The sequence below is a fragment of the Coloeus monedula genome, assembly GCF_965178545.1.
Source record: "Coloeus monedula genome assembly, chromosome: 8".
Classification (NCBI taxonomy): domain Eukaryota; kingdom Metazoa; phylum Chordata; class Aves; order Passeriformes; family Corvidae; genus Coloeus; species Coloeus monedula.
This window is the reverse complement of record NC_138788.1, coordinates 9,052,241-9,077,500: the sequence shown is the minus strand read 5'-3', so window position 1 is coordinate 9,077,500 and position 25,260 is coordinate 9,052,241. Positions and strand designations below refer to the sequence as shown.

General features: G+C 43.2%; 1 protein-coding gene across 1 annotated transcript in view; it reads left to right on the top strand.

The window, feature by feature from the left end:
• Positions 1 to 2,619: 2,619 nt before the first annotated feature.
• Positions 2,620 to 25,260, top strand: part of GRID1 (glutamate ionotropic receptor delta type subunit 1) — a gene marked incomplete at both ends in the record, with an annotated part of 491,898 nt that continues 469,257 nt past the window's right edge. Inside the window, 2 exons of the mRNA XM_082285773.1 lie at positions 2,620 to 2,698; positions 4,876 to 5,031. Coding sequence (XP_082141899.1) covers positions 2,620 to 2,698; positions 4,876 to 5,031 — 235 coding nt within the window. The remainder of the gene's footprint in view (positions 2,699 to 4,875; positions 5,032 to 25,260) is intronic.

Genomic DNA, 25,260 nt, shown 5'->3' with positions numbered 1-25,260 from the left:
CCTGCCCTTGGCTGGGACTGGATCCTTTTCTGCATTCAGAGCACTGCTCTTGGATTTCCCAGGAAATTTTGTAACTTGTCCAATCCACTGAGTTTAGAGTTTTAATATTTTATATTACTATTTTACTATTACTAAAATAGCACCCAGAGGCGTCCCAGCTGAGGTCAAGACCTCGCTGTACAAACTAAAGTAGGAGGCAAGCCTGTTCCCAAGTGCTTGGAGTGCAACTATAACTGATGTTTGGATGCCTGCATAAATCGTGGGATTAATAGCTGCATATTTCTACAGGTTTTAGGCTAGGACGCTAAAGCACTTCTCAAACACAAATAAATTTAGCCTCCTTTCCTCTATGAAAGTCAGAGACTTGGTTCTGCAGTAACACTTTCCCCCTCTCTAATTCCCACACATGTACTTGTTACTGACATATATATGACTCTGGTCAATATAGGTGCTTAACTTTTTAAAGAGCCTGTGTAAGTCACTAAGTGCATATTGATTTGAAGCAAATGTAAATTAGAATTAATTTTGACTTGCTAACGTAGTCAAATAAGGAACATTTCTATTGATCTCTGTCCCAGAAGCCAATTATCTGGATTAAGTGTTTTTATTACGTGAAATGCAGAGTATAGTATATATCATTCTGCATTGATCAGTGTGAAATTGTATATTTAAGACAAGGACTGTAAGTAAGAGTAGTTAACAAGTGATTTATTTTTAAAAAGCGTATCTTGTTTTATTTACCCCTGTTCTTCCCTGTTCGAATGCTGTGTTTGTAACTACCACTGAATAGGAGGTCGTTGATGCATGTGGATCAACAGGGATTCTTGTTCATATCATTTCCATTTCAGCTTCCTTCCCTTTCACTTTGCTCCATCTATACTGTGTGTTCCCTCCCCCTTCTGCATCCCCAGCCCCCTTATCTATATTTCCTACTCCTTAGTATTGAGCAGTTCTTGCCGTACTGTGCCCTGCATGAAAAAAATGCTTTCTACATTGAAAAAATACATTGCAGCGATCGCTCCTGCAAGCAAGCAATGCTCAGCATCGGGAGCATTTACTAGCGCACGTACAGGTGATGGTTATTAAAAGTGTGCTGAATACACATGACAGGGATGCTGTAGCCAGTGCCAGAGATACGGGCGCCGCCGGCCCCTTTGTCGCCACTCTGCCGGGGCTCAGCAGGCGGTGGGGGCCCGCTCCTTCCCCGCCGAGCCCCCGGGCTCGCCAGTCCCTTCCCGGGAGCAGGATGAGGCCACGGCGAGCTGTTACCAGGCTTGCGCTTGCAAGACGGCGACCTCCAGGAATCGCTCTGCCTCCCGTTACCCAAAGGCTGACATTATCTGTATGTACCCCTATAGCGGTCCGTGTGCCTCAGCCCCACTGCAAGTTAATAATCTTGGTAACATCCTGCTCTCAACTCATTTTCTTGGCAGTAGTTTTAATTACGTTTCGGGCTCCTGAATGAATTTGTTTTCTCTGGATCCTCGGTATATTGAGACGCTTGTCACGTTTAGGTGCCTGCAATCACTGATGCGTTTGTTTTAGGGGATGAATTAGTCTTCTGAGCCTGAGCATGTCCAATTTATGAATTAGATTTCATTGAAAGCTAGAACAAAACAAAACAAGAAAAGGTTTTGCTGTACCACTTTTCTTCCCTACCACCTCGCCCCCAGCGCAGGGGTAAAAACCTCGCATTTCCATTTCGTTCCTCAAACACGGATCACGTCCCGGGCTCGAGCGTGTGGAAGGAGGAAGGGGCATTCCCCCTACCGCCCGCTTCGGTGCGGTGCCCCCGCGCCGCCCCCCGTCGCTGAAGTTGGAGGAGCGGCAGCGGGCGCAGCCCCGCGCCCTTACCTGCGGGGGCGTCCCGTGGTGCCGGGCCGGGCGGGGGCTGCGGGAGGCCGCGCAGCGCTGGGCACCCTCCGGGCAGGGGCTGCGGCCCCGCGGAACAGCCTGCGCCCCGCAACCGGCAGCTGCCCACTCGCCTCGCATCCCTGCGCTTCGAGCATCGGTCCCCTACCCCTTTCCTCGGGGAGACATACATGATATAGAAAGAGATATATAGATAGATACAATTCTGGCTCTGTCTAATCTATTCCATCGCAGCCAATTGCCCTGCTGTGGCCCCGGCTCGGCGCTCCCCGCAGCGCTGCGCGCTCGCCCCGGCGCGGCCCGTGCGCCCCGCTGCCCGCCCGCCGCGCCGTGCCCCGGCGGCACCGAGCGCCGAGGCTCCGCAGTCACGTGGCGCGGGGGGCGGGCGGCGGCGGCGGGGGGGCCGCTCCGCAGTTCGCGGTCTGCCGGCGCCCCGGCACACACCGAGCGCTGGAGGCTCCGCCGCGCCGCCTGCCAACCCGGGATCTACCTCCGTGATTTTCTAGCCCCGGATTTTTTTTTTTTTTTTTTTTTCCTCCTCCTCCTCATCGCCCGTTTCCCTCAATCTTGGAAAATTCTTGGGGCGCTGGGGGAATTTGGGTTTTTTTTCTAAGAGGGAGGTGTTTGGGCATCTCCCCCCCCCGCGCCCGCTGCCTTGCTCCACCTGCCCTTGCGCCTTTTTTTTTTCTTTCCCCCTGTCTGTCTCTCCACGAAACCCGGGCTGATGTGCTGTGCGAGAGGCTGGAAATGGAAGTGTTGATGCTCTGGCTTTTCCCCTGGATATTTCAGTGCGTTTCGGTGCGGGCGGACTCCATCATCCACATTGGTAAGAGAGGGAGCGGGGGGGAGGGTTGGAAAGGGACGCGGTAGATAAATAAATATATAAAGGAAGCGTCTCGTTTAGCCGCGATAATGACACGGGCAGCGGTGGAACCCAACTCCGCGGAGGGACAGGAGGACGGATGGGAGAAAGACAGCTGTATTCCGCCCCCGATTGTAAAGTTAGGGGCGAAATTCCGCCTGTGCGCCGGGCTGGGAGCGGGCAGGGGACCCGCCGGGGCCGCCGCTGCGGTCTCCCATGTGGCTGGGGAGTCTGTGCTTGGACCTGTTTGCGTGGAAAGGCTTTCTTTCCCCCCACCCCCCGCCTCCTCGCCACCGAAAACAAACAACCGCCCCCATCACCCGAGCAGGAGAGAGGCATAGTCTGAACGTGCTCGCAGGGAAAACTTTCGGGGAGATAATCCCCTGGTTTCCATCCCCTGCCGTAGCAGGTGTCAGCCAAGCCGGAATGCGGGGGGCGGAGAGGGGAACTTGGCTGGGAAAGGGTTAGAAAGGCGAGCTTTGCAGCGGCTCTTGTGTGTGTGTATGTGTCTATGCGCGCAACTGTTGTGGTTTGAATAAGATCTCATTAAAACCCCTGGGCAGCAAGAAGGCTGTATCACCAGTGGGAGGAAGAGGGGGATGAATAAGAGGCAAAAGGAAGGCTGATGTGAACTTTTATGGCTTCTGGGAGCAAGGCATGGTGATGTCCGCGGGAAGCCTGGCAAGCAAAAGCGAGGCTCTGCAGTCACCTTTTGGCTGGTGTTGAAAGGTACCAGCAGGAACGAAAATGACGATGTTTAGGGGTGGAGAGGGGGGAGAGAATCACTTGTAGAGGATGATAGAGGAGGAAACGGGAGTACGGCCGGGAAATGAAAAGCCGTAATTCCCACCAGCCTTTCGGGGAGGATAGGAGATCAGAAAAAGGAGGGGGCCGGGGCAGGAGCCATCCTGGCGAGGGGAGGCTCCACGGAGACGGGAGAAAAGTCCCGTGTCGACCCGAGGCAGGGGAGAGGAGAAGGGAACCAGCCCTGTAGCAAGTTTCCCGGCATGACGGCTCTGGGGCCGGTGAGGAGGAGGCTCCGGTCGTCGCCGCTCGCCTCCGGAGCCTGGGGGCGCAGCCAAGGCAGACAGCATTGCGGAGCCATTAAGGAGACGGGGTCAGCCCTGACCGCAGCGAGGGACTCCGGCCCAGGGGCAGTCCCCAGGGCAGGACAGACCCCCGCGGCACCGGGGCCAGCCCCGCGGGGAGGAAGGGCGGCGGCGGGGCGGCCTTGGGGAAGGGCCGAAGTAGAAGTGTGGGTGAAGGAGCCTCCGCGGGTCTCGCTCTCGGCTCCGCTTCTCTTGCGCGTGGACGGTGTCACCTCGGCTTCTCCCCGCACGAACTTTAGCCCGAGTGCTGTTTGCTAAGTAAGTGCTGGCAGAAAGAGCGGTCCGCTGGGCAGGAGCGGGGAGCTGCTGTGTGCAGAGCTGTGATGCACACGGGCAGTGCACAGAGGCTCAGGCCACGGGCACGCACGGTGTGAATCAGCAGGACTTTTCCAGGCTGGGGAATAACGTTTTTTGCTTGTTTTTTTTTTTTTTTTTGCCAGCTCTAAAGATCTCCCACCGCCGCGTAGAGCAGGGCAGTAAGCCTGGCGTGGGCACACACACGCTCCGTAGAGAGGGATTTTATGTAACACACATCGCCAGATGTTTTCAAGTTAACTGCATAAACAGGACAGTGAAATTAAAGCTTCCAGGTTACTGGACACAAATCCTGGCTTCACGTTCGTGCGTGCTTGTAAGCCTCAATAAAACCGCGGACCGAAAGGCAGCATCCCAGGGAGAGGCGAGCAGCGAGCAAAAAGTTGGTGGAGTTTCCAAGCCTGCTCCTTTTCCCGTCACTGGCGAAGCAAGTCCGTCAGCCCGCCGTGGCTCTGGTTCAGGGCTCCGTAAATGCCGGTGGAGCAGAAGTGGCCGGGAGGAATGCTGCGCTTCCCCGTGCCCGGGACGAGGCCGCCCACGTGTGTGTGGCCCGGCCCCACAGGCGCCCGGTGTCCCCGGGGCTGCGCCACCCGGTACCGTGCGAGCCGGCTGGAGCCGTGCACGTCCCAGAGCCCTGCTACCCACGTAGCGCGGGTCCTGGGGCGGCGGGCGGACGGGCCGAGCCCTCCTCACCCTCTGCCGCCTTCCTCCCATCAGGTGCCATTTTCGAAGGCAATGCTGCCAAGGACGACGAGGTGTTCAAGCAGGCGGTGTCGGATCTGAACCTCAATGACGACATCCTCCAGAGCGAGAAAATAACTTACTCCATCAAGCTCATAGAGGCCAACAACCCCTTCCATGCGGTGCAGGAAGGTGAGCGCCTCGGGCGGCACCCACGGCGTGGGCGGGTTGGGTACGTGGAGGGGACGGGCTGAGGGAGGATCGTCCCGTCCCACCGGCGGGGAGGGAGCGCCGGTGACTGCCCGGACCTGTCCTGGCGCTCGGCTGGAAACTTTTCTTCGGTCGGGGGTTGGCGCTGTCTTACAAGGAAAGGGGAGGGACGGCGCGGTGCAGCAGCGGCGGCGGCGCCGTGCCCGGCCCAACCCAGCCGTGCCCGGCCGTGCGCAGCCCGCGCTGGGGCGGCAGCCGCGCGGCGAAGGAGAGCACAAGGCAGGGAGGGCTCCACAGCGCTCCTGGCTCCGCCAGTGCGGAGGGAAGGCCGGACCACGGTCGCACCGCTGCCCCCGTGCCACCAGCACGGCCACGCGCGGACGCGGCGGGACAGGGCACGCGAAGGGTCCCGCCCGCAGGGAGGGAGGGGGCGATGCGGCACGGAGGGGCCGGGCAGGGGGCTCGACTCTTACGGGAGCGGCCGCGGAAGGCGCGGGGCACAAGCCGTCACCTCTCCCCGAGCATGCGGGGAGGCAGGGCCGGGGCGGCAGCGTGAGCGTGGAGCTCCCTCGGGGGGCTGGGCAGGGGGTGAGGGAGCCGCTTGAAAGCCTTCCCAGAGCTTACAAGATGTGAAAAGTAGCTACGTTGGTAAATCATTCCAATTAGATTTTTTTTTTTTTTTTTTTTTTTGCAAAAGGGAAACGTTTAAATTAATCAGCTTGCCTTTACAAATAAGACTTTAAAAAGATATTATTTGTGATTTAATGAAGCGAAGATTAATTATGGCCTAGGTTATTTAAGAAGCTGTGTTTTTTAGTAGTAATTATTCTAGAAACAGAGAGCTATTTATATATCCAGACTAGAATATTAAAAAAAAAAAGATTAATCACCAGCCTTACCCTTAGTTTTACAGAGCACAGTGAATCTTTCCCAGTATGAAAATTTGCATTAATCCATATGTATTTATGTCTAAGTTGTGTACATGCAAATTATGGCTACAAAATTATACCAAATGTTAATTTTTGTGAACTCAGAACAATTTCTTCTGCTCTATCTTTTCCTCAGACTAGGTGCTAGCTAATATTACCAGGAGAAACAGCAGTATATGTCGTTTCAAGGGCCTCATCCTATTGACAGTAGGATCCTTCTGCTGCTCTGAAAACTTAGCAAGGTGCTATAAAAAAAATCTTTATGAAAATGGGAAGAAAAGGACTTTAAAATGAAACTCCAGCCACATATTCAGACACCAGAGGAAAATAAAAATCTCTAAATAATGGCGGGTTGATTTATTGGCAAAGAATAACTGAACAATTGGATCTTCTTACATTTCCAAAAACTCGGTGTCCTATATTGGAGCTTATTCATATTCATGGTAGTGACAGTAGTTGGCTGGCTGAACAATGGCTTTCAACAATGTCTTTTCTCAGAAGTAAAACTGTATGAAACCATTTTGAATGCCCAGGGATCTGAGCTGACAGTCTGGTGGATGGGGTCCCTTTGCTCAATTTTGTTAAAAACAGGAAAGCATGACCTAGTGAAGGACTTTTCTTGGTCTAGTGATACTATTTTCTAATTGAGTTATTTGCTAACCTTGAAGATTGGGATTGCATTTATGAAGACTACTATGAAAATAAATTTTCTCTGTTGAAATTCTATGTTGTATCCACAGGAAAGAGTCTGGTCAGATTTTTAGCCTTTTTTGTACAGGAGCTTTGTGTTACCTCAGTATATGTAAATAAAGATGTTTTCTACTGTCCCTTCTAAGATACTCTTTCAGGGCTCATATGTCCATTGCAGTTTGAATTGCTCTTTGATGAACTGATACCATACTGGAGAGTTAAGGAAGTGGTTGATGATTCTTCTCAATTCCAAAAAGAACTTGTTCTCTATCACTGCTTCATTAAGGCACGTCAAGGTGTCTTTTGGGAGGACTGCAGAATGATCCTTTCTGCAAGTAAAAGCTTGCCACAATGGGAGACCTAAGAAAAGTGTCAGACTTTGCTCAATTTCCTGACTTGCTTTGTTGGTTCAGGTCAGGTCTTTTTTTTTTTAAGATTTAATTTCCTACTTTTGAAACTGTCATCCACGCAGACAGAATGATCCATGGGATGTACAAGTTGCTGATGTGTTCTTACTGAGCAGTGTCTCATTACCCAGTGTTACTTGGTGTTGTTCTGGCTATTCAAAATCTCATTGTATCTCACTGTATGGATGTCCTGCTCATTTTGGTAAAATATTGCATGTATTAGTCAAAACAACCTGGAGCAAATCCACTGCCCAGACTGCTCACAGAATCTTGCTGCCGCTATGTAAAATTCCTTGACATCCACATTATTCTTCTGCAGCATCTTTCCAAGCAGCGCCATGGAAATCAATGTTACCAGCCTTAGCTTCACAGGGATGGAACTTTTTTTACAAGTAAAAACTAATTTGGAATAAAAACAGACGATTGTGATATCACCACCAGAATAGTTCATGCAAGTAAACCAATCACAAATATTGTATTTATTGGAAGTGTCTTTTGCATGGTTTTGTAAGATGACATTGTAAATTATCCTTAAATACTTTTAAAAGAGTGTTGCAATCAGGGACCTTCATTTCAAGGTATTGTGCTGGTAAAATTGCGGCAAGTCATTATTCCACGTAACAATGTCTAATACACAATGACAAGGCTTTAATTACTGATGGAGATAGTTTTTAGCATGTGTTTTTCCTGGCATTTACTGTGCAGTTGGAGAACATCTGCATGGGTAGGAAGCACAGGAGAGTAGTACCAGTACGGTTTTCTTGGAGGAGCAGTGCATTCACAGAACTGAAGGCCAAAGAGAAGATACCTTGCTTTTCATACAGAGTAGTTTTCAGTGCTGGGATGTGCTGAGAACTGTTGTTAGATTTTGGGGAAAAATAAAAAAGCTCTAGGGACTTTGCTGTAGTGAGATAAGGAAACTATAGCAAGTCTATATAGCAGGATAAGTGGTAGTTTCTGGTGACTGAAATAGGTAAATAAAATTCAGAGATACTTTTTCTTCAAAGACTTGGTGGACACTCATGTTAATGGTTGTGTCAAGTGCCAGAGAACTGCAATTAAAGTATAAATTTTGTTTCCTCCTTTGTCATTCATTTCAATGTTTATTGCATAAACAAGATCCTGTTGTGTCGATAAGTAATGAGATTTTTTTGGCCCCATCAAGCATTCGATACCAAAGTGCAGCAAATGGGTGCAAGGAACTCCAGTGGCAAGGGATGAAGCAGTAAAGAGTGAACAGACCCTGGCTGCATGCATAAAACAGGACTGTGTTGTCTGCCCTTGCAAGCAGTCATTGCATTTTGTAGAATATTGCTTTTATGCATGTGGCAATTACTTGAGGGGAAAATTATTTTCTCACTGACTGTTACAGGAGGCAATTTACATGCGGAATCATTGTTCTTTTCATATGATTTAGAGAAATGGACTCAAATGACAAACATGAAGTTAAACTATATCTTTGCTTCCAAAAGAGTTATGTGCTGAGTTTCAGTTAAGTGCTTGTTTGTGTGTGGTGTGTATTTAAACTAGTACTTTAGTAACCTTTTTGTGATTCAAGGATTCAAATAAGTTCAAAGGTATGAACTTCTATGCTTTCAGTTCAAATTGGGATTTCTGAGCCTGTCATTAGTGTTGAGAAGGGACTGTGTGCATGACATATGGGTGGCAAACAGGTTTGCGGATGGGCTTGAAAATGCAATGGCATGTTTAAACTAAAAAAACCCAAACAAGACTTGTAAGTTTTTAAAATATTGCTTTCAAAGGGGGCATAGTTAGCTGTAGGTCAAAACTGGGACACAAGAAAGCTAATACTTAACATTTGTAGAGCCGTTAGGAGAAGGGATCAAAGGAACCTGTTCCTCAGAAACTGCAAAACTTGAAGCTCCTGTTTCTCAGTGGATGATGCTTACACTATGGAGCTTTCCTGGAGCTGAAACTTGCTGTTCCCTCTGCATAGCAATTTCAAATGAATTGTTTCTAATTTGGGAGGCCTTGTATGTGTGCTTGTTGATGTTAAAATGCTGTCAGTTCTGGAAACCAGAACAAATTTGGAAAATCAGAATGTGGTTTGAGAGCAAGAATGGTGCTCCATAAATGGGTTTATTGTCAGTCCCATACGCACTGCTATGGTTTCAGAGCAACTCAGAGCTGCTGAGTTTTTGGGTGTCTGTGCTGTATACCACTGAGTGAATGCAATCTGTTATTATAGTCTGTAGCACTTGGTAATGATATGTACTTGACATAAAATAGAACCGACAGAATAGACTATTTCAGTTGGAAGTGACCTACAACAATATCTAGTCCAGCTGCCTGAATAATTCAGGGCTGACCAAAAGTTCAAGCATGTTGTTAAGAGCCATGTCCAAATGCCTCAACCACTGACAGGCTTGTGGCATCAAGTACCTCTCCAGAAAGGCTGTTCCAGTGTCTGACCACCTGGGCAGTAAGGAAATGCTTCCTCTTGTCCAGTCTCAACTTCCTGTGGCACAGCTTTGAACCATTCCCACACATCATACCACTGGATCTCAGGGAGAAGAGATCAGCACATGGTTCTTGATCTACCTTGTCTCAGCACATAAATTTAATGTTACAACCACAGTTGCTTTCCAGCAGTTTTATTTGTTGAGAAGGTGTAAGCTGATCAAATAAGATGAAATAGAGAACTGTAGAACCAGACTCAGCAGCTCCATTGCTATTTACAGTTATTAATGAAATATTACATGGACAAATTATTAGGGTTCTTTTTGGGTTTAGTTTCATTTGTTTGTTTTTAATAACCCCATGAAACAAGGCTTTATTGATTTGACTGCACTGGCTTGGGGTACTGGGTGCATAGGTAGAAACTATAGGCTGTACCTAGCTTTTTAAAGTAAAGCATTAAAAAAAATAATCTCATCTGCCAGAATGGCAAAGGATTGGTTTATATTGATGTACTGTCAGTTTTTCTCCAGTGTTTTCTCTTGAGTCTTTCACTGTCAGGTAACTTTACCTTTATCTGCTCTTCTTCCATGCTTGAACACAGATTTCACACTGTTTTCATCGGAGTGCAAGGTCTTGTTTGGAAGTTTTGACAGGTGCACTCTGAACTCTCTGGAAAGCACATATTGTTACATACTTTTTATCCTAGGTTTAATATCAGCTTTCAACACTTTTTAAAAGCCAACCAGAAAGTGTAGGTAGGGATTCCCACCCTTGCTCAGAGAAGCCTTGCTGTGCAAGTACATGTTTTTTCTACTAGTTCTCTGCATTTAAAAGATGTTGCTCAGTGGGGTGAATGGGTTTAACAGTTTTACCTCCTTGGGCCCTCTGAGATCAGACCATGACTTATTAAGGACTGCCACAGTGAAGACATCTGTGACATTGTCATCTCATTGTGCTTGTTTTTGTGCTCTATAGTTGTATGTCTTGGTGTATTATAAGCAAGAGTGTTTGCAGAGCTAAATAAAACAGCAAATTAAAATGTCCGTCTCTTAGTATTCTGGTGTTTTTGTTACGTTGAAAGCAGTAGGAAGGAAAGGAGCTGATAGCCCATGAAGGAGTCCCTTTGGTGCTGAGGATGGCAGCAGGCTGCAGACTATGGCCCAATATCCACTTTTGTTTTGTTGGTTCATCCCTCTTGCTGTTTGTTACTTGGTAGCCAACAGCTGTTCTGTTCTAGTCACAGTTTAATTGCAGGTGCAAAATATTTGGTACTTTTGGAGGCAGTCCCACTTCAGCACATCCCTGGTGCAGTTTAGGTGTTTTCCCAGGCTGTACTGGGGTTAGTTCCACTCCAGCCACGTGCTCTGCCTTTGCAGGGGCTCCCATCAGTTCGTGCTGGGACGAGGCCCAGAGCTCGGTGTGAGACTGTCACACGTCGGGTGCTGCAGGCACTCAGGGGAACAAGGATGTGCTGTGGGGTCACAGCTTAGCATCCCCACAGAGCAAGAGGCTTTCTGTGGAAACACCAGCAGTGTGGATAGGACCTGATCAGAGCACAGGGTCCTGCCCCAGCTTGGCAGAGTCTGGGAGTGGAGAGAAGGCCGTGAGAGGCATCTCAGTCCCTGTTTGCTGTAGGATGACAGGGTATGCCTTATTATTTTCATGCTTTGAAGTTAAAAGACTTAGTTTGAAAGGGTTGTTTTGTTTTTTTTACTTCCTCCATCTGCATAGCAGGTTAAATGCATTTCTTCTTTCTTCTAATTGCTAATATCTTTATTTCCATGTTAGGTGTGGGTGACCCATCTATTTTAAGGGTCTCGTACAGAAAATTAGCTGCAGGTTAGGCTACAGTTCTTTTTCAGTATGTAATGGTCTTTCCCACTGATCCTGCTGCTGATCCTGCTCATTTACCATGCAGCTGCAGTTGGGTTCCTTTTTCTGGGATTTCATTATGGAAAATATGCTACATCATTAACTGGTATGCTAGAAATTATCTGAAACATCAGAAATAAGCAGTGTTCATAAAAATGTTAGTGAACGTGCTTCAGGGTTAAATATTTTCTTTGTGTTTCTCTTATTTATGATTTTTTAAAGAAAAGATTTTTCTGAGCGCTTTGTTTGTCTGTGGCAGCTGTTCTCAGTCATTAATGTGGAGGAGGATCTGTAAATGTGAAATGAGTACACAAAACCTCCTCAGTCTGGTCTAGTTAAAATAATGGCTCAAGAAAAGGATCCTGAACTGTGAAATACAATCTGGATGTATGCATATACATGCATGCCCAAATACCCTGTACAAATAATTTAATTGCTAGACTTACTGTAATGTGTCCAGCAGGGAATATGCCTTGAGCCTTTCTCTCTTCAGAATCTTCCAGCTAGAGGTGATTAGGGGATTGACTATCTAAGTATTACATTTTAATTTACATCTTCATACTTGCTGAATGAGATGAATTTAATATTTTGATGTGATTTATCATGCTAAGGTTGAGCCATACAGTGAAAGTAGTTAAAGTTACACGTTCCTTGAACAGAGGGGATGTCATCATGTTTATTAAAACTGTGGCTTACCACAGTTGTTTACTGGAAGGAGAACAAAACAAAGCCTCAAAGCCAAGTTATACAGCTATAATACTGCCCGACTGTAAGACTACAGCACACCAAGACTGTAGCTGAAACAGTTACTTCAGATGTAACTTTTTGTCATTTCAGAGCAGCCATAGTCAAAGTCTTTTTTTAGGCAAAGATCAAAATGTTTCTCATACTTTTATTAGTAATGAATTTCCTCTGAGGGGAATTCCTGCTGTGTCTTTATTAGTCTCTGTCATCTCATGCTTAGAGGTGTTTTTTCAACTTGCCCCTCAGAAAAAAAATATTACTTAGATTGTTGGAATCATGCTGCTGTGTGAGTCTTGTAATTGTAGGAAATGTAACTTTTTCTTTTAAACCTGCAAATGTCTGTGTTTTTCTGAAAGTGCCCTGCTAGAATAAAATTGGTCCACAGAGCTCTGTTTTTTTTGGTTTTTTCTTAGCAAGAGATTTTTCCATAATTTTCAATTATTTGAGTTGATGATTTTGAAAAATGGTTTACATATTCTCTGTTTCGTTGTTTTTTTTTTTTTTTTTTTGGATGTAATAATACTCACAGTGATTTTTCTTACACACGGAAATTCTGTGTGGTCCTTTCCATTTGGAAACCTGTTGAAAGTGGTCAAGTTTCAGACTGAACAATGACATGTTTTATGCACAGGGCACATCCGAGTCCTGCAGACTTCCTTACACAGAACTGTGTCAGGTCTGAGGTTGAAATCTTGGTGTCATCCTGAGAATCCTTTCCATTTCACTCTTCACTGAGGCCAGGGAGCAGCTGATGCTGATCCTTAGTGTAGCTCCTTTCTTATTAGGATTCTTGTCAAGAAAATTGAAGTGAGATTGTTAAATAGTATACAATATTTTGAGAACCTCATTTTATATCATATGTAGATCTGTAATAATTTCAAAGGCAGATAATAATGATATGCTAATATGCCAGGTTTTCTTTCATTTACATAACTTTAGGGCAATAAATATCTGAAGTGAGAACTATGTTGAAAGGCTTTCTTTTATGTTTTTTCTAATAGCTTTCATTTAATTCTAATTTGGAGACTTGATTGCTGTGTTTGAAAAAGTGTTCAGGCTTGTGGGTTTGGAGTGCTTTTTATAGCCCGAAAGGTGTGTCTTATCAGGAAGAGGCTGTCTGCACTAGCACAGCTTTTGTGAAGTTCCTTTCCTCTGACCCTGTTGTGCTTGTCCATTTTTTTCCCTTCTGCCTATTACGTATTCAGTTATGTAGTAAGAAAACTGGAAAGCACTAACAACTAGTCCTTAAAGGTAGAAAGAACTAAGAAGCATTAATTTCAAGTGTTGTTTGGCTGCATTAAAACACACAGCAGGGTTGCTACTGCTTGACCTTACTGAGAACTATTCCCTTAGCAACCTTTCATAGAGGGAGTAAAAGGACAGTAAGAAAGCAATTTCTCCCCCTCATAGTCAACAGAATCATATCTAAGAAATTAATTTCGCTCATCTAAACACACCAATCTCAAACCAAAAACTCCCAGTGGGGCCAGGGACTCATTAACTATCCTATTCCTCAGTCTAGTCATTTAATCCTCTGCTTTTTAATTTACTTATCTGAGTCTTAGTGATTGTAACTCGTAACGTTGCTGATGGAATACTTTCAATATCCTCGAAATCTCATTGACAATCTGGTTTGTTCTTATTTAGAAATTGAATAAAAGGATTTTCCATAGAACTGAACGTTTCTAAAGTTAATGAGAATTGCCTTTGTCAGTGGGTGAATGACCCTACTTTATACATTACACGATATTTAGGAAACACCAATTATTTGCTGCTTGATAATACTTCCAGTAGAGAAACTGTGTAATGATCTAGAGCATTTCCATAGCCCTTTGTCTTCTTAACTTCTCTGCTCCTATATAAAGGTCAGACTTGGGATGGTGGAAGAAGAAGTTGGCTTATGGGAGACAGAGCCTCTCAGTGTCTTTGCATGTTTGCAAACCCTTGACTTAATTTTACATTGATTTAAAAAATGCTTTAGAACTCCAAGGTAAACTCTGGTGTAAATTGAGCATTACCTTGTGTGAAATATTAGCTGCATTTTAATTGAAAAGTCTGATGATTTGCCCATTTTCTATCCTACTCGAGAGTATTTTTCGAATGAGAACAGTTGTCTGAGAAGCTTAGAGAAAAGGAACTGAGGATGTGATGTCTTCAAGGGTCAAACCATAGAGGGGCCTGGATGTTGAAGTGCACAAAAAATAAAAGGGAGCAACCCAATTATCTGCTTTAAGTTTATTTTTACTGAAACTTTATTTTTCTTTTCTTTGCTTTCAGCTTGCTTTTGCCCTGAAGTTCTTCAGTTACTGTGGAAGTAACAGTGTTTTTGATATAGGTAGGACTTAGTGACCCAAACAGAAATAGAAAAAGCTTGTTCCTCCTATGGTCTGAGCGAGGTGTTTGCACAGTATGGGTCTGGATTTTTAAAGAGGCTGGAGAAGGGTAGAGGTTTCACATCTTAGGCAAGTAATCATTTTGCAAATAATCAGCCTGTGCAAGGCATTTCACTTTCCAAGAGGAGAAAAGGAATTTTTGCTCACAGGACAAGATGGGGAAATATATGGTGTAGCAGAAGTTGAGGTTGACTAAGCCTCAGCTTGTAGAAAGCCACTTGCCCAGGACAGCTTGACATGAGAGTGCCCATATCTGCCTTAAAGAGTTGTATAGTCCACATGAAAAGTTAACTCCTGTTTCAGCACTACCTAGCTTTTGTTTTGCCTTTAAACCGCCCCCCCTGCCCCCTCCCTCCTTCATAAAGGCTTAATGCATTGTTACGTGTTGAGGGCAGTTTACATTTTTGTGACCATGGTGTGTCCTCTTTGCTTTCAAACTGCTGTTCAAAAATATAATGTAATGTCAGATAAACTCAGAGTCATCTGGGCAATGTAATTAGCGATACCTGATTCTTTTAGAATCAAATCTGCAAGCCTCAAAAGCCATTTTTCTGTCTTTGAGTAGGCTTTTTTCGGTAACCCAATATTTTTCTCAGGAAGGTGTCTCTCTGTTATCCATTTGGTTTGTTCTTATTGCCAAGTCAGGGACTGTAGAGTTGCAGTTGGTACCTTTGTGCCTGGAGTTCTTAACTAAAACTCGAGTTTCTCAAAAGCAGTTAGCTGAGGAGACTTTCTTGTCTGTGGTTGCACTTTTCAGAGGCACCTCATCACTTTTAACCATGCCCCATTTTGTATGAACAGCAGGTCCATCATTCTACCTCCTGGTGAGGTTTGTAAATATAATTTTTTTCTTCCAATTCTGATGTCTTTTTTTACCTGTCTTCTATTGTTTGGCAGGATGGTGTTCCCCCATACTTCCCTCTTCCCTGCCACTGCTCAATGCAATAGATTTTGTGGAAATGCTTTTTATGATTTACTGGATTATTTTATTTCAATTGCATTTTAATCATTGTGATGACATCTGTTGGCAGCACTACACAGATGCTTTGTCAGAGTATATTCTAAGGTTTGTAAATGCTTACTTACATCTACATGACAAAACTAAGGTTTTGTCTTTTTCATTTACATTACAAGAAGTGGAATTGCATTATGGAAATGAAAAGTGTCTCTGGAAGACTTTTTGCCATTCAGTGACCAACAGGGGAAGCCTTTAAGTTTCATGTAGCTTCCTCTGTGTTACCTGCTGCAGTGAGCCTTGCATTACAGAATTAAGTCTCTCATACTGCTTTCACTGATATGAAGGGTAATCTTAGTATCTTAAAAACATTTTATTTTAGATTTTAACCTTTAAAGCTGTTTATCACTGACATTATAAGGAAATGGAGAGCACAAATGGACAAGAAGCCACAGCTGCTTCTTCAGGACATCCCAATAGCTCTAGAGAATGGCAAAATATCCAGAATGTAAAAAAGAAATGACAGCAGTGGTCAGTTGTATTTGCTGTAGGGCATTCTGGCAATGCTAATAGCTAAATACATTCAGACTAAAATGGTAGTTTGGTCAAAAACACACTTCCTAAAACTTCTGTGAACCTGAGGCGGATTATGCACTGTCGTAATTTCAAGGTATTTGTGTTTTCTTTCTTGGGTTAATTATCTCCAACGAGATGTTGCACTTTGGGCAGCTCAACATGAAGAAAAGTACTTGGTGGGTATGCAAGAAATAGCTGTTGATCAAAGATGGGAGTTCATGTCCTGCATTCATGGTGGCACTGGGGCTCTAAACAGGATTTTAGTAATCCTGACAACTGGTCTTTGTTGTTGCTGGCCTGCAGGGAGACTATTTGTAATCTGGTGTTTTGACTCTTGCCTTGAGAAGTTGTGGGTGGTTGTGTTGACTCAGTAGAAGCGGCACATCTAAAGGATGCTGTAAGAGGAAGGCTTGGAGCAGGATGTGTGTCATGTTTTGGTTCTGAAATATATTTTCTCAGAAGAATAGATGAATAAGCTGTGACATGGGGTAATTAATAGGGAATCAAATTCTTTTAGATCTCTTGTGTTTGTAAAAAGAGAAAATGTGCTTTAAAATGATGCGTTCTTTTGGGCTTTCAAGGGAGAAAAACTTACAGTCTGGAACTTGTGACAGACTTACAATGTAGGAAGTTGGGTTTCTTTCTTTTTTCTTTTTTTTTTTTTTTTCTAGAAGTAGCATTGCTAAATTGCCCAGGGGTGTAGTTTACCTCTGTACAAAACCTGTGCATGGAGTGTAAGTTAACTGTAAAATTCATACACTGTGAAATGCAGCACAGGAGCCCAGAGAACTACTGAACAAGGCCCTGGAGAAAAATATGTATCTTATATACACACAACACTTTACCTGGCTAAATTCAACTTAAATTCAGTCACGAGATGGTCAAAGGACAGGCAGGAAAAGGTGTTAGCCTGGATTGCTCAGTTTGCTTTCTGGGACAATTAGTGGAACTAATAAGGTAAGATTGCTCTGTCTGAGGTTGAAGAAGAAATAGAAGGAGTTTTTCTGAGTGCAGAACAGCACAGCAACAGTTGGGAAGGCTCTGCTGGCTCCAGTGCCTCTGAAAAGTGCCTTAAGGCAAATTAAAGGTTCACATCTATTTGCCATTTAAATCTGATCCGAACTACTTTGTTGCTGAGGTGAATCAGACTTAGGAAATACAAATAAATATATAGGTTTAGAAAGTTCTGTCGTATCTCCATCTCTTCAGGGCTATTTTGAATGTATAATTTGCAAATATCTTGTCAGATTATCATATTAACTGGGAAATAGTCATATATCCTAGGGCCTTTGGAAAATGCACTTTGAAGCTGAGAATTTTAAGGGGTATTTTCAAGATTTAGCATGTTATTACAATGTTAATAAATAGCTTGAGAATTGAAGAAAAGCTTATGATACTGTTGATAAGATGGAAACTATCTGAGGAAGCTGGACTAAGTCTCCAATAGACATGCATGAGGGAAAATGAAATTGCTCCTGAAAAAAATTAGTGTATATGTGAACTTTGCAATTGTTTTTTTTTTTTTTTTTTTTTTTTTTTTTTTTTTTTTTTTTTTAAATATTTCTGGTGATATTATATGTATTAAAAAAAAAAAAGTCAAGTTATCTTAGCATTTGGTCAGAAAGTTTTCTAACAGGTATTACAAAACCATTTTCTTTATGAAACCATAGAGTCAAATGAAGATATAGTTTGATCTTGGTCTCATAAATTCTAATTTTACAAAGTTCTGTGAGTTTCTTCATGAGAGGTTGTTAATATGAAATGTGCCTGTGAACTTCCCAAAAGATTACTAATTACCTTTGTATCCATATTTGCAACTAATGGTTCATGTGGGAAAAGTGTGGCCATCAATGTAGTAGAGTGTTCACACTGCTTTAGAAAATTGTGCCTACAATGCAATCATCTGAAATAATACTGAGATTTAAGTTAATGATGGGAAATATTTGCTGACAGGACTGGCCTCAAGGCATTCCTTTTCCTTCCTAAATGCTGATAAAATTGCTTGAAATGTTCTAAAGTATATTGATGGTTGTCTCAAGATGGATATATTGGCTTAGAAAAGGATTATGCCATTCTCCTTGTAATTATATTCTCTTTTTGATGAGATTTTAACAGGAAACTAATCTCATTTGTCTTTCTATAGAAAAGTATTTCTATAGAAAGTGAACTTGTTGAGACTACTAGTTATCTTGATACAGAGAAAGGTCAATTGATTTTCTGGATGCAGATCCTGGATTAAGTTTTAAGTTGTGGAAGTTTAACTCTGGTTGCTGGTGAATGAAAATAGTCAGGTGAGGAGAAATGGGAGTCCCAATATATTTTCCAAGCTCTGATCTGTTAAACACAGTAAGGAAGACAAAACTTTGTGACCACTGTGTGTGTCATTGGGATTGGAGTTCCTCTTCCCAGTGCTCACAAAGTGTTATCACATAGTTCATGCCTTCTCCTGACACAAGATGGGCCCAAAAAGGGATCTTCGTCTTGAAAGATAGCTTGAGGTCCGTGGTCGTCTTTAGCTTCATTCCTTATTTTCTTTCCCTGCCTTCTTACTGCTGGCATCCTTTGATCACCGAAGTACCAGAGGAAGTGATGAGAAATTTGGTAAATTAGCCTGGTGCACCTCTTGGTTAATTCCGTTATCACTCCACAGCACTTGCCTAAATCAGAAGTGGGTTAAACAAGATGTGGACTTGTGAAGAAATTTTTCTCCTTGGTGACGTAAGTGGAGAACTGCTGCTTGTTTCATTTTCACTCTCTGCGCTCTGTTGGTTGTGATCTGTTTCTCAGGGTTTTCTGAACTACTTGACATAGAACATTTCTTGATATTGTTGGGGGTTGGTACGATAGCTTGAATTTCATCTGCTCTTCCCTTGAGTGGTGTGATTCTGGCCTTTGGGCTCTTACTGTAGACTTTGAGCTGGCTGTAGAGCAGTTGTTTTCAAATTTTTTCCATTTCCATACCTCTGGAAAAGTTTCTAAGTGCATTGATCATTTAAATCTACTGAAACTTGGTGGTGTTGTTGGTTTTTAGGTTGTTTTTCTTAATTGCCTAGGTTGGTCTGTGACCCACAGGTTGAAACTAGTTGTAGAAGATTTAGGAAATAGTCCTTGGTGTTCACAGGACCCATGTGCTACTTACTCCTTTATTGTATTTTCCTGTGATTGCAGAGAATTGCAGTCAGTGACCCAAATGATCTTTCCAGCTTTGACCCCCTGGCATGGAACATAAGTACAGAATTGTAGAAGGATTTAGGTTGGAAAAGACCTTCAAGATCATTGAGTCCAGCCATAAAATGACAGTATGCTCATTGTCATGAACCTCATGCTTATGTTTATTTTCCTTAAAATAGTCTGATCTTTTCTTATTTTGTAGTACTGAGGGTTTCTCTTATCATTAGCTGGCTACAAAGAGAAGAAAAATTGACTGGCATTCTTGAATGATAAGCCTTTATCTAAGTGCTGACAAGCAGAGGAACGACCCCCTTGAGTTTTCCAGTCTTGTCGTTTTCTGTCGGGAAATACAATGTGAAGGAGGAGAACCCTCTGTCTTTGGAGGTATAAGCCTGAGAAATACCAAATGAAGATAAGAATTCAGGATGTCTGACAACTATAAGCTCAGATATTGGCCTGTTTGCCAAGCATGACTTCCACTGTCATAATGCAGACTAGAAATCTTCAATAGCTGCATTTCAGTGCTTGAAAACTAGTGAGTGATTATTTCATCTTCTGTTTATATCATTCATCAAAGCAGTCTGGGCTGACAAGGCCTGGAAAACTCTCAAGGGTTTGCTGCTGTTAATGCAGTGTGCTACAGTGGGACCTTGTACAACAATGTTGCTGAGTACTTCTAATATCACAGTCTCTATTGTCACTGACTCACTGAATCATAGGAGCTGCCTGTTCCTCCCCATCTGCCTCATTTGAACCGATTGCAGCAAATTCCTTGGAAGTGCTTCCCTCTGTATCTTGCATGTGAACATTTGAAGTTGATTATATTTGTTGCCATTGATAGCAAACAGTAGTTGTTTGATGCTTTATAAAAACTCAGACCATTTGCTTAAAATAGAAAATAGAATTAGTTGTGTGTTTTGATGAACTTATCTGTTTTCAGAAGTATGAATAAATCACTGTATTTGATAATGTTTTACTGCTCTAATTTATTAAATTTATTAGATGCTTCTTCAACTTTCTTCAGTTCCTAGAAGTTTAGTATGAGAACCACAACTTGCTTTCTTTTTGTTCATAGAGATTTGAAAGCATAACTTCACGACCAGCAATAACCATGTGAACTTTTGCCTGGCTTGATCCTCAGCCATGGTAGAGCTGAGGTTTTAGACCACACATAACCTCATGGCAACTCTTGTTTCTAAATAGTGAAAATCCCTGTTCTTTTTTACACGTGGGCTCAGAATTTGTGCACAAAAGAGCTTTCCAGGCCCATGTGTGTTTAGACTTGATCTGTGACCAACACAGTGTAAGTACAGTGAGCATGAACCACATCCAGTCCTAGGGTTACTTCTACCCTGTCATGTAGTAGAGCTTGACACACTCATGGGAGTCTCCTTTGGGATGCATTTCTTCTTTCTTCCCAGGTTAGCTTGGCTCTTCAGCCTCACTGAGTGGGTGTCTTATACAAGAGAACAACTCAACTGGTTTGTTGCTTATGCTTATTGCAGTCACTTGAAGCCTTTTGCAGGTATTTCTGAAGGTCGACACTTGATCCTTCCGCTGCAGCTCTGGGACAAAGGATTGCAAGTGTAGCATCAGCTTTAGTTCTAGCAATGAATTTTGCTGCTCTGTGAGGCTTGCCAGTATTGCCACTGCCCCATGGCAAGGGATGGGATTTGAGATAGGCAGCTGTTGCTGGGGGCAGGGTAGGAGCACCCCTCATATTTTCCATTTTCTCCCAACTGACATTTGGAATAATAGGATCTGCTTACTTGAGTGCACTGCTGGGACTTCACCTGGGGTTTGTCCCTTCATGTTTATTTCCTGTGGCAAAAGCAGATGGCCTTGACCAGAATTCTTGTGGGATCAAAATTCAATTTTGCTTAAACTTTGGCCATGGGGGAATTGAGTCCATGCTTCTGGAAGGTGCAGGCAATGGGAAAATAATTTCACAGATAGAGCTGCCCCACAAACAAAGTTGGAACAATGCTTAGTGTTGTCAAAGTTACATCCCTTTAGCTGAGACACAAGTGATCATCTCACAGATGACAGCATGCCCAGCTGCTGGCTGAAGACAACCAGGACTCTGTCATGGACTAACTGCTTCCAGCTGAGTCACAAGCCTCAGCAGGCTTGACTGATCAGTAAAGACTTGAAGTGGTCCATTGTGAGAGAAAGAACTGCAGTCTGATATGTGCTGTTCAATATAGGCACAAAATACAGGCTATACTGGGGAAGTTATTTTTTGAAAATTGCTCAGTCACCTTTAGAAGAAATAGGCAATAAATGTGCTTGACTGTCTTCATTAAACCCCAAAACATCTGTTACAATACTTTTTATGGTAACTGAAGTAGGTATTAAGTCTGACTGTAAAAGTTATCGATAACACAGCTTTAAAAATTTATTGCCTGTTTTACTAGTCATTGACAAATAATTTCCAGAAGGAGGCTTTAAAGGGTCTGATCTATGGAGTTCAGAGATTTGGGGTTGAGAGTATCTATGTCTTTCAAGGAGAGTATGTTTGCAGATTTATGATTGGTATCAGATGATTTTCCAAGCTCATAGCCAGCTATTGCTAAGAGATGAGGAAGACCTAGCCAAGTATGGACAATGGGAGAAGAAAAACAGAAAATTCCCTGCAGGGGTCTCCCAGGCCCTAATGTCAGCCATGCAGATGAAGCTTGGTATCCCTTCATAGGAATATCTTTAAACTGTAACAAGAGAAAGGTTCTACTAACCCCAGATCACTATACTGCATTTAATAATTTACTGTAGCTTCAGGAAGTGAACCTGGAAACAGGTGTGTCAGGAGATAGGGCAGAACTGGAGCTGCTGGATAGTGCAAGTCATACAGAAAATAAGACGTCCGAACCTACATTTTGTAATCCACAAAAACTGTTACATGTAGCACAGAATGTATTCCACAATGGATTGGAGATCCCTAATGAATTTTTGAGAGCTTTCAGTGGCAAAATGTAACAAAAGTTCTTTGAAAAGGCATGCAAGCAGCTTTGCTCCTTTATCAGCTTCTCAGAAAAATGTAAAACAAAATGCAAACAAAATTAACCCCCCTAACTGCTTATTAAAAATCCATTCAATGAAGTTTGAGAAAGAGTAGTTGGAAAACTCCTTTATTTCATCATTGGTATTTTGAAGGCTGAATAGAGTGCAGTTTTTCTGTTACAGACTTCTTATTAAAAATATTTTCCTGCCTCAGAATGTATAATTTTTGGTGACAATGATGTTTTCTGTTACCTCTGCTCATTCTCCTAGGTAAAATCCAAGGAAGCCCTTGCTGTCAGTACAGATTCTTTTTGTGGTAAAGAAGATTTTTTTGTCTGAAAACTAGGTGGCTAATCAGTCTTGGACAGTGTCAGTAGATGCACAGAACCACTACCTTTTTTTACCATCTGTAGTTCCTATTGTTTCATATAATGAGAATATTTTGGAAAAACTCCTAACTAAATTTCCAGGGAACCGTTAATTCTTTTAGTGTAGTTGGATACCTGACAACAAAGCCTTAATGTCATTTAGAAGACTTAGAAGCAAATGGAATGATTTTGATCTGAGAGCTTTGGTGGACTTTGCCATCCCTGTAGTCGATGGTTGCTGGTGCCAGGGCTCACCGAGGCCCACCTAGAGCTGTCCCAGTGCTGCTGACCCGGCTTCTGTGCAGGCACCCTGGCAGGGAAAAGGAAAAGGAGGCAGCAGAAGAGTGGTGTGGCTGGATCTGCTGCCTGGGCAGCTGGCCAGGGGCTGCTGAGCTTTGCACACAACCATTGGAGATCTCTGCTCTGACTCTGGGCCAGTCACAGAAGGAACCTCACAAACTGCCCTTGGGACTCTTTGGTCTAATGAGGGAGCAGGATATGTTGGATTGCTCATGACTGATCATCTGGTCTCTCTGTCAAAACTTGTTACTGAAGTCTGTGTATGTGGGCAAAATTCCCTTTTAATTTCAGTGAAAAAGCTACAAACTGAGGCAAGCAAGTCCCAAAATCTGGAATTTGAAGCAATCAGCTGGCCTGTATTTCTCCCATTCTGTGAAATTCATATATATCTATATGTGTGTATATATGTCTAAAATAACTGCTCACCATTAGGAAGATTTTGTGCATATTTCCTATAAGGTATGTTTTATGCCAATCCCAGTCATTATAGGAATGAAATGCTTGCAGTTAGGCTGATTGCAGCCCTCCCCCCAGACCTTGAACAGCAGTTTCTTGCGCACTCTGGTATCTCCCTTGCAGGCCCAGTCTCTGCCAGGCTGGTCTTTGATGAGGTGACTCAGCCAGCAGCTGCTGAGGCACAAAGTCCCTGCAGCTCTTGCTGCACTTAACCTTGTGTTTGCATTTGCACTGGAACTCTTCAATCAGGTACCTGCATGACCATCTCAGTGTCCTCATTTCCCGCAGAATATTGAACCCTCCACTTAGTATCTCCTTTCACTCTACACAGGCTTTCACACCACTTGAATCCCAGTAAGAACTGCTGTGATGCCTAACAATGTGTGTCTGGTAACTTACTGTAAAGACAGCTCCTGATGATTTAGTGCAACAGAATGAAGGCATATTTCCATTGAAAGTACTTTTGTTCTTTCCATTTGTTCAGCCAAATGCTTCAGAAATAGCTCTGGTGCTTGGGTTTACCTCTGCAAGCCTGAGTTTTTTGATACTGAACAATTTCTGTTTAGAAATTACTAATTAGCTGGAGACTCAGGATAAAACAAGGAGGTGTCAAATATGGTAAGAATCTCTAGGGAGGTTGCTGTGTACCTGCCCTGTGTGTTTGATTAGGGAGCACTTCTAAAGCATAAGAAAGAGAGAAGCTGTCATTCTTGCCTCTAATGGGAGGCCTCAGAGATGGAGCTGTTAACTGCTCTAGAGACAGCACTGTGGATTTCCCTTTTGAAAGTGTCTTGAGAGATAATTTTCCTTCCCCAGATCCCTGGTGACATGGAGGGCTCAAAAGCATGTGTCTGACTTACAGCCCCTCAAAGTCTTCTTATCCAGAGGAAATCTTCCCAGGAGTCTTCATAAAGATACTTGAAAAGAAAAGTAGATCACTGCTTGCACAGGGCCATAAGATCTCATAAAAAGGAAAAGCTTTGCACAGCAGAGGATTTTCTTTCTCTTCGTATACCCCCTAATGACTGAAATCAGTAAAAAAACCCCCAACTATAGCCTATCACACAGAAATGGAGAGGACTTGGGTTAGACAAAGTTTTTAGCTTTATATAAACCTTCTTTGTGTTTTATATAATAGCTGTGTGTCACTGTGAAGGACTCTAAAAGGGCTTTCATCAAGAGGGATTTAGATGAACACTGAAAGACAAGGTGATACTAGTACTGACTTGTTTCACATGTAGTCTTTGTCATTTTAACAATGTCAAAATTTCTTATAGCCTAGATATTTCAAAAAGGCAGATAGGTACCTGTAAATGGTTCTTCAGGATGTTTATAAGTTTCGGGCTTATAAATTGACGTTTAAAAGCCTCAGTCTTTATCTGAAAAAAAAATGTAGTCACTTTCCAGTAAATCTGTATTTTCTTAAACAGAAATATTTTAGCTATTGTAGACCATTTTATTGCCTATCACTGTATAGATTCTTATCTGGTTGCTCTGTAATAATACAATCTTTCTGCTCTACCTACTTGTAACAAGAATTGTGAGAATTAATTAACAAGTCCTGATAAGAATATTCAGCACACTCTTAAGTATTTTATTCTGAGAGATCTTGCCTGGAAGTGCTTTTCTTTTCCCCATATGTATTAGGATAAAAGGTCAGGAAACAGAGTTGCAGTGTTTGACATGAGGGATGTGTGTTCAGATGGTGGGGTGAGAGTTGGCTGCTGCACCACTTGCAAGAGAGAGTCTCTGAAATTGCTGTTTTTATTGCCTTTTGATGGCTTTGCACCAAGAGTTTTCTGAGCATAGCTTCTCTACTGGTGTCAGACTTTGAAGCTGAAAGTGAAGTTAATAGCATGTTTTGTGACAAAACTGGCAAGCTCCTGTAAAAGCTACAACCACCTGGTTGCGTAGTGGTACCTGTTTTGA